This window comes from Colletes gigas, unplaced genomic scaffold, assembly GCF_013123115.1.
Source record: "Colletes gigas isolate AHSC1104 unplaced genomic scaffold, ASM1312311v1 Colletes_gigas_Sc00005, whole genome shotgun sequence".
Lineage (NCBI taxonomy): Eukaryota > Metazoa > Arthropoda > Insecta > Hymenoptera > Colletidae > Colletes > Colletes gigas.
Genome location: NW_025106634.1, coordinates 1,409,015 through 1,418,606, shown reverse-complemented (window position 1 = coordinate 1,418,606; position 9,592 = coordinate 1,409,015). Strand labels below are relative to the sequence as shown.

At 43.0% G+C, this 9,592-nt stretch overlaps 1 protein-coding gene across 1 annotated transcript; it reads left to right on the top strand.

The window, feature by feature from the left end:
- The first annotated feature begins 5,941 nt into the window (after positions 1–5,941).
- LOC122395069 (juvenile hormone esterase-like) lies at positions 5,942–9,410 on the top strand. Its single transcript, XM_043392375.1, has 10 exons — positions 5,942–6,225; positions 6,532–6,663; positions 7,104–7,260; positions 7,337–7,522; positions 7,598–7,809; positions 7,902–8,058; positions 8,214–8,350; positions 8,423–8,570; positions 8,653–8,782; positions 8,953–9,410. Exons 1-10 carry the CDS (start codon positions 6,031–6,033, stop codon positions 9,191–9,193), a joined length of 1,695 nt encoding a protein of 564 aa, XP_043248310.1. The 5' UTR covers positions 5,942–6,030; the 3' UTR covers positions 9,194–9,410.
- Positions 9,411–9,592: the final 182 nt, after the last annotated feature.

Sequence of the window (9,592 nt, the reverse complement as noted above, 5' to 3'; positions counted from 1 at the left end):
CGAAAAATTGACCGACTACATTACCACTACCATTTACTCTATTATATAAAATACGTTATCCTAACTAAGATTTACATTACAGTATTTGAACAGAGTTGAAAAAAAAAGGAATTTACATGGAGTTTAATATATAATACGTAATACCTAAAAATACATGAAAGTACATAAAAGTGATGGATAAAAATAAATGGTATATGATACTTATTATAATAATGCGCAAGCCTTAAGTACTACCGCGTAATTTGAAATCGATCGGGAAAACGTACGCGTCTACCTGAACGCGTAACACGTTGCTGTATAACCGGCGCATTGTCAGGTACGTTTGTTTGTGTGACCGGCTGATTTTCTATGCTCACGGGATCCGGTCTGTTTTCTGCTAGCATATAAGCAGGCTTTAGCCTTTCAATTGATATATTTATTTCCTTACCTCTAATGTTTATTGTAAATGTTTTTTCGCCTCGGCGCACTACGGCGTATGGACCTTCATAAGCGGGTTGTAAAATAGTTTTGGCTGAATCTGTTCGGATGAAAACATGTGTTGAACTGCTAAGATCTTTGAAAACGAATGTACGATTAACGGAATGGCGTGATGCATTAGAGGGACTCAATTTAGAAAAATGGTTGCGTAGTCTATTAGTAAAATCGGAAGCATTTTCTGTGCTTTCCGCTGAATGCGAAGACAAGAACTCTCCCGGTAATCTTAATGGCTCGCCATAAACTAATTCCGCTGAGGTAGCGCCGAGGTCTTCTTTCCAGGCGGAACGAATACCGAGTAGAACCGTCGGAAGTATTTCTGTCCACCTGTCGGATCCGTGGCACCTTATAGCCGACTTGAGCTGTCGGTGAAAACGCTCTACCATCCCATTGGCCGCTGGGTGATACGCCGTTGTGCGAAGGCGTGTGGATCCAATTAAATTGTTCAGCGCAAAAAATAATTTGGATTCGAACTGCCTACCCTGATCGGTGGTAATCCGTACGGGAGCACCAAACCGCGCTACCCAACCGTCATAAAAGGTTCGAGCTACGGTTTGGGCCTCCTGATCGACCATGGGGAAGGCTTCCGGCCACCGCGTATATCTGTCTACACAGGTCAGACAATACCTGAAACCTTCGGACACCGGTAAAATTACTATGTCTAAATGAATGTGTTCGAATCGCGCAGAAGGTTTAACAAATGTAGCCAATGGTGCAGTCACATGACGGGAAATTTTTGATCTTTGGCACGGTATACAGCAACGTGTCCACGTGCGAACATCTCTTTTAATCGACGGCCAAACATAACGTTGCGTTATGAGCTTGATCGTCGCGTTAATACCTGGATGTGATAATACATGTAACATATTAAAAACTGCACGTCGGAAAGGAGGGGTGACATAAGGTCTTACATTCTTAGTCGAAATATCGCAAAAAATTTCGGAAGACGTGCCAGGCAACGAGACTTTGCGTAATTGCAGGCTAGATTCGCTATTCAACAACCGCTGCAACTCCTCATCCTGGGCTTGCGATTTTGCCAATTCTTCGAAATTAATCGAGTGGTTAACCGTTTCCACTCTGGACAGTGCATCGGCAACGACGTTGTCTTTACCGGAAATATGTTGAATATCTGTAGAGAATTGCGCAATGTAATCTAGGTATCGGAATTGTCGAGGAGAGCATTTATCTAATTTCTGTTTGAAAGCGAAAGTTATGGGTTTATGGTCTGTAAAAATCGTGAAATGTCTGCCTTCGAGCATATGTTTGAAATGTTTTATTGCTAAATAGATAGAAAGTAGTTCCCGGTCGTAAGCTGAATACTTCTTTTCGGCAGATCCTAATTTCTTAGAAAAGAATGCTAATGGTTGTCGTTCGTTGCCGACGCACTGATGTAAAACAGCTCCTACGGTGTAATCAGAAGCATCGCAGGTAACCGACAATGGAGCGTTGACCGCAGGATGAGAAAGCAGGGTTGCGTTTGCTAAACTATTTTTGGTATTTTCGAAAGCCTGACGCGCTTCCGAAGTCCAGGCTATCGGGGTCTTGCCCTTTAAATTGCCGGCTAGAAGGTCGTTCAAGGGTGCTTGAAAGCGAGCGGCATCTGGGATAAAACGGCGGTAAAAATTAAGCATTCCCAAGTACTGCCTCAAATCCTTCGCGTTTTTCGGAAGGGGAAATGACTTTATGGCTTGTACCTTGCCGGGCAAAGGTTGAGTGCCGCTTTCATTTACCCGATAGCCTAGAAATTTAACTTCTTCCTGTCCGAACGTGCATTTATTCGGATTAACAACAATGCCATAATCTTTTAATCGTTTAAATAATAATTCTAAATGGCGCAGGTGATCGGCTTGGGATTCTGAGGCGACCAAAATGTCGTCTATATACGCGTAACAAAAATCGAAACCGCGTAAAATTTCGTCGATAAAGCGCTGAAATGTTTGCGCGGCATTTCGTAACCCGAACGACATGTACGGGAATTCAAAAAGCCCGAACGGCGTTGTAATGGCCGTTTTTCCGACGTCTTCCGACGCAACCGGAATCTGATTATAAGCTCGGACGAGATCTATTGTGGAAAATACCTTTTTGCCACTCAGTTGTTGCGCAAAATCCTCAATGTGACGCACGGGGTATCGGTCGGGAATTGTCCGTGCGTTTAACGCTCTATAGTCACCGCAAGGCCTCCAAGCTTCTTCGCCCTTCTTCGGAACCATATGAAGGGGTGCTGACCACGCGCTCTTCGAAGGACAAGCGATGCCCATCTTCACCATCGCGTCGAACTCCTTCTGGGCAGCCCTGAGCCGGTCCGGTGCAAGCCGCCGCGGCTTGCTGGAAACGGGTGGTCCAGGGGTTGTCTCGATGTAATGCACCGTTTGGTGCGTAGTCCTCATCGGGGTGCCGCTAGGCCGTGTAAGTTCCGGCATCTGCATCAGGAGCTGGTGGTAAACGGTAGTCCCTGCTACTGTCTTCACCGACGGCGTTTCATCCTCGGCTCGTGTTCCGCGGACCGTTAACGACGTGGTCCGATCGACGAGGCGACGATTGCGGATGTCCACCATAAGATCGAAGTGATCGAGAAAGTCTACCCCGATTATGGGTTTTGTAACATCCGCAACCACGAATCGCCACACGAAATCCCGTCGTAGGCCGAGGTGCAGGTTTAACGACACTGTCCCGTAGGTGTTAATTACACTCCCATTCGCCGCCGCCAGCTGGTACTCCGATCTTTCTCGCAATCCGCCTAGCAGGCGGCGCGGAAAAACGCACAAATCGGCCCCGGTATCCACTAAAAATTCCGTCTTCGAGCTGTTGTCTAAGATGAAGAGGCGGCGTGATGCTGGATTTGTGTCGCTGGCCGCCATCAACGACTCCCCAGGTCGTTTCCCTGATCCGTGGCGTTCCAATTGCACGGTGCAACGCACCTCTGCGCGACCGGACCGAGCCGCCAATGGTACCAGCATTTCCCTTGATGGTCCATTTGTCCTCCCGCGGGCCGCTCTCGCGATCGCGATAGAGATCGTCTGCGGTAGCGCGAGTTTGGATGATTTCGGTGGGTCCACCTGCGACGGGAAGATTGCCCCTGGTCCACCAAGGATTCACGGATGGCAGAAATTTCCTGCCTCAAGGAAAGAGCCAATTGTGACATCTTAATGTTTAACATGGCCTCGATGCTCGGGCCCGGCGGGGGTATTTGGCAGGATGAAGATACGCTCGTAATCGCGGCCTCCGTGACGTGTACCCGCGGTGTCATCGTATCCGCGACAGCGTCTGCCAACTCTGCCACCTTATCCAGCGGGGTGTCCCGCTGCGTGGCTAAAATCACCTGCATATTAGCAGGTAGTCGGCCCATCCAAAGCGTCCGCAATACACCGTCCGAAAAAGCCGTACCGGCCAATCCGCGCAGGTGACGAAGAAATTGGGACGGTTTTCTGTCCCCGATTTCCTCGTGTTCCAATAACCGCCGCGTTTTCTGTTCCTGCGACGCACTAAGCCGGCGAATGAACTCATTTTTTAGCGTCGTGTACGGATCCGCGGCCGGGGGATTCATGATAATGTCTCTTACTTCCGCGGCGTGTCGCGCACCTAACGCGCCGAGAATGTACCCGAATTTCGTGGTCTCCGACGTTACATTGGATACCTCAAAACTTCTCTCTACCATTGAAAACCACATCTCCGGGTCTCCCGGACAAAACTCGGGTATCCGTACAGCGACGCGATCAACTGCCAACGGCACACCCACGGATGTCCCTGCGTTAACGTTAGGGTCAGTCATTTTACCAGTCTTGGTCACAAAAAAAAAATAGTTTCACCGCACACACACACCGCGCTTACTATTTGTCAGACCGTGTCCTTTTCTTATGTCCTTAACACTATACACTTATTTCTCTACCCTAACTAATATTGTCCGTATACGAAAAATGTCCAAATTTTCTTTAAAAAACTTTACTTGCGCGGCGAGATCACGTCGGGGTCACCAATGTGGGATCGGGAAGATAATGACTCCGCTCTGTTCCGTTCCGCACAATTTTATTGTTGCTGTCGTACAACGACGTGACTCGTGGTGCGGGTTACGCTCGACTCTCTGGTACGATCATCGCCACCGTACCAAGAGGCCTTCAAAAACAAAAGACGGTCAGAGACGACGACAACGGCTTTTCGGCTCACGCGGCTCTGGTCGTCTCGTGTGCAACCATCGTCTCGTGTGCAACCATCGTCTCGTGTGCAACCATCGTCTCGTGTGCAACCATACATTGTAGCGGCTTCGAACGGCTAAGGCGTATGTGGTGCCTTGGCCGCCACAAGAACATTTATTATGCGCAGTTTCTTCTCTCATACCATTCCGTGTGAACTTTAATATCCCTTTTGACGTGAAAGTATGTCTTTTCGCGAAAAAGTGGTTGGTTTAAAATAATTAAAAATAAACGTAAAAATATATTTTATTTGAGCATAGCAACGATGACATTTTGTGTCAATGATAAACAGTTGGCCGGGAAAATCGTCAGTTCGAAGTTGACAGTTATTCTATACGTTAAAAAAAAAAATTGGCACGCTTTGCAAAGTAAATTTAAAAAAATGACATTCGAAGACTTTCGAGTTTGGTGTGAAATTAAATCATATGGACTGAGTATAATCCATGATATTTTAAAAGCAGAGATAAAAGTTGAATTTGTTTGCAAAGCTAACGTGAACAGTCGATGAAATCATAAATATATAAAAAATAAGCCGAAAAGAAAGGATAAAAAGCGTATAGAGCTACAGAGTTGGACTTATAAGTAGAAATAGTGAATAATGGTCAGACGCATCAGCCAAAACGAACTTAATCGTATCAAATGCTACTTTCTAGACACATGACATGTGTGACAGGAATTTATAATGTATAAAAATTAAAAAAAATTAAATATTTACATGTCACGAAGAAGGAAAACAACTATTCCACATATCCACGTAAATATTCGTAACAAACCGGTATGGTTGGACCACGAATAACAAAACATGTGATATTATTATCTACATTTAGCAACATAGAATAATTTCTATAAAAACAATTAATTTTATTATTAAATAAAATTAAATAAAAAAATTTTTTATTATTAAATAAAATTAATTAATTAAATATTACGAGAATATAAATTACATTAAAAAACATTGAAACGTCTCTGCACTACTATTTACCAACATTATGCAGACATTAAACTAGCCAAATGGCATTGACATATTCAATGTACACAGAATGATTCATCGGGTCAGTTGCGACATTATTTGAACATCCAATTGTCAAAATAATTCAATTCTTTCTCGCATTGTGGTGGAAGCGAAAGCGCAATAAAATACGTCGAACCGATGACAGGAAATAATTTGTAATTTACCCAGAACAATAACCAACCTGATAAAAGCCATATCTATAGTAACATATAATGGTGACACGCGTTGCATCTGGCACGGAACATACTATATAAAATAGAAATAATTCACCTGTCGCGTTAAAATAACTTCCACTTACTTCATAGTAAGTGGATACCATCGATTATAGGGAACCGTTTCAGTATCTAAACAGCGAAGATGAAGTGCACGTTCGTCTTCGCAATTAGTCTTCTTGCGACTGCGGTAGTGTGCCAAATATACACGCCAGTCGTTCAAACCGACAAAGGGCCAGTCAAAGGGAAACTCGCGAAAACTGCCTTTCACAGACGCGATTATTCTGCTTTCCTTGGGATTCCCTTTGCGAAACCACCAGTAAAAGATCTCAGGTTCAAGGTAAGAATCACTAAATCTGTCATTCGAACGATACAATTCCGTGTAAAATAAGGTAGCTTTTTAGAAATTTTTTATTTTGGACGAGCATGTAATTTTTTCAAATCTATAACCACTACCTACAGAAAGTATATTGGGCTCCAAATCCACCAGGATTTTAAATTTTAATTTAAATTTTGTAATCTGACCGATACGACTGTCTGTGTAACAAGCACAGACCAACATTCGATTATTAATAATATGAGATAAATTAGATTTAGTTATACAGTTTATTGTGTAATATGTCATTCTTTTACTCGGTGACCGTAGGACCCTGTTGAAGCAGAACCTTGGAAAGAGGTGCTAAATGCAACAGCTGAGGCGCCATTATGTATGCAGACGTTCCTCATTGGGCCCATTGGAAAGGAAGATTGTCTATACCTAAACGTATACACCCCTGACGTAAGTATTCACGACACTACAATGCAATACACTATGCAAAATTGAACATTGCTTATGCACCGAATTTGAGTTAACGTAAATATGCGTTATTACTAGATTGCGGATGTTCATGCGTTCATGGGAAATTTTAATTCTCTAAAATCTACGAAACACACTTAATATGCAAAAATATAAAATCACTCAATGCTAGAACTACCGACAGCCTAGAACTTCATTCTCTTCTAGAAAACTACGGTCAATTTTCAAAAACGTAGTCGAGTAAATTTTTTACAATTTTTATCACAAATGGGTCATTTTGTCTGTTTTGGTACTTTCATTGTTAAAGTAAGCTCTTACTTGGATAATTCAATTAATAAAAATATGAATGTCCATAAACCTCCGCAGTTTAATTATTACGCTCCGTACGGTTAAAATTGAACGACGTTTTCAATTATCAACAGACGCAGTTCAACCAGCTCGAACTGAAACCGGTGTTAGTATGGATATACGGTGGCGGGTTCCTAACTGGAGGCATTCTAAAGCCCATATATGGCCCCGACTGGTACATAGAAGACGACATAGTCATGGTTGCCATGAACTACCGTCTTGGTGCCCTAGGTATTTACAAAACGCCCTAATTCCACTCGATTTTCCACAAATCGGGTACAACCCTACTGACTCTTTGACATCGTAGGTTTCCTCGCATTGGGGCTTCCCGATGCGTCCGGTAATCAAGGTCTGAAGGATCAGAATTTAGCTCTGAAGTGGGTGCGGAGGAACATCGCCAAATTCGGAGGCGATCCAAACCGAGTGACCATAATGGGCCAAAGTGCTGGTGCCTCTTCAGTGGTATATCACACGCTGTCGCCTATGTCGGCTGGTAAGAACGGCTGATACCACCTTTGCAAAATTGTAAATGTGAACAACTAATTATTTTAACTTTGTTTCTTGCCAGGTTTGTTCCATCAAGGTATTGCTCAAAGCGGTAGTGCGCTCTGCCCGTGGGCTTACAAAACACCGGTAGAGTCTCTCGCGGTGGCCTACGAGTTGGGTACAGTTATGGGATTGGTACCCTCCACCCCCGACATATTGCTCAAAAGACTAAAGAAAGCTGACGCCTTCGACATCATACAGGCCGAAACTAAAGTGCAACTAGCCAATTTGATCGTACGTTTCCGATACTAATTTTGGTGATTATTAAACTGTAAAGCTATCGGTTGTTCTGTGTGTCGTTGAACGATTTGTTTTTTCTGTTAAAGACCCCGATTTCAATACCGTTCGCGCCCACGACTGAATTTAAGACCAACAATCCCTTCCTGAGCGATTGCCCGATATCGATGATGGAGAAAGGAAACTTCGCCCACGTCCCCATGTTGATCGGTTTCAATGCAGATGAGGCAATGTTGTTCGCAATATGTGAGTATAAACGTCGCTTTTTTCGCCATTTTCGTTTTAAGCTTCGCGATTTATTCTGATTTGTTGACCACCATTCGTTTCACCCCCCAAAAATGTTCTCTTATTCCTGACCAACGATTTTCATTCACATGTTTGTTTTCTTTCCGTGCTTGCAGTGGCGGAAGAACTGCGCCAAGAGGTGCACATGATTATGAGATCGTGGAACAGTTTCCTAGACCCAGCTGGTTCGACTAAATATCTCGTGAACGTAGCAGATATGATCACCAACGCCACCGAACAACAATTTATAAAGGTAAGCTATCTGTTACTCACGCTAGTTGCTTATCAATTATATATTTATCTATTTAATTTTTCTTATTTTCAGATGGTAAGCTCGTGGTGGTTCAACGCGCCTATCCATCTCACGCAAAAATTAATGACCAAATACAACGGCGACAAACCTGTATATTTCTATCGACTGGCGTACGACACGGAGAAGAATTTCCACAGAATTATCGAATCCCAGTTGTCAGGTGACCAACTGTCCAGTTTTGAGCGATTAAACTATCCTCTGGCTCGAGTACTCCATTACCGCGATATTCTCAATTGTTTTAGGCACTGCTCACTTGGATGATCTTCCTTTGTTGTTCTACATCTCTGTACTGAACCCTTCCGACCCGGAAAATCCGTTCAATCTGTACTGCAAGAGAATCGTCTCTATGTGGAGCAACTTCATCAAATATTCGTAAGTAAATGCATCGTTTCGCGTTGGATCAGTACTGTATTCTGCAATTCACATCGTATTTTCTATTTTAAAATTTAGCGTTCGCTGATCACGATAATACCGATCGAACAAAATTATTTGATTTAGTTTTTCTCCAACGTGAGGATTCTAACGTCGATTTATGTTCGCAGGGATCCTACCCCGAGCAATAACACCGTGAGCAGGGCAAAATGGGTAAATTCTGGCAAAGAAGGACTGCAGCTAAACATTGGAAACGAAGAATTCAAAATGCACAAGCGTTTCCTCGATCCGATGGATGTAGAGTTCGAGCTACTTATCGCCGCCAAATTAACGAACGATAACACTGGCTGCAAAGCCGGCGTCGCGAACAAAGTCGCAGCTCCAGTAACTCAACCGACTACTGTACTGTAATTAATAAATGCTACTAGCGTATTTGCAAACATACTGTTTATGACTTCTTCGATAAAGCGCAACTATTTGATGTTTCATACCTATCATTTTAATGAAACTTTGTAACACATTGGCAACCCAACATTATCTACATTAGCTTCTCGAACAGTGAAAAATTTACGGAAATTCTATGCGCAAATGTGAAATATACGACGTATTTAGTTTTAAACTAAAAACGTTATAATAACATTATATACGTTGAAATTATAATAAATAACTGCAAGATGGCATTTATAAATTGTACATGTTCCTTTTCCATTCATAATACGTTCATAATTCTCATCCTCGAACTCAGTGGTTCACGACTCTGAATTTGACAATCTAGTCGTAATTTTATATTTTAGAAATATTTTTTTTAAT

Coding starts and splice junctions, on each gene's coding strand:
- LOC122395069 (XM_043392375.1), top strand. CDS start 6,031: ATGAAGTGCACGTTCGTCTTCGCAATTAGTCTTCTTGCGACTGCGGTA. Junction 7,523..7,597: donor GCTGTCGCCTATGTCGGCTG/GTAAGAACGGCT, acceptor GTTTCTTGCCAG/GTTTGTTCCATCAAGGTATT. Junction 8,351..8,422: donor CCGAACAACAATTTATAAAG/GTAAGCTATCTG, acceptor TCTTATTTTCAG/ATGGTAAGCTCGTGGTGGTT.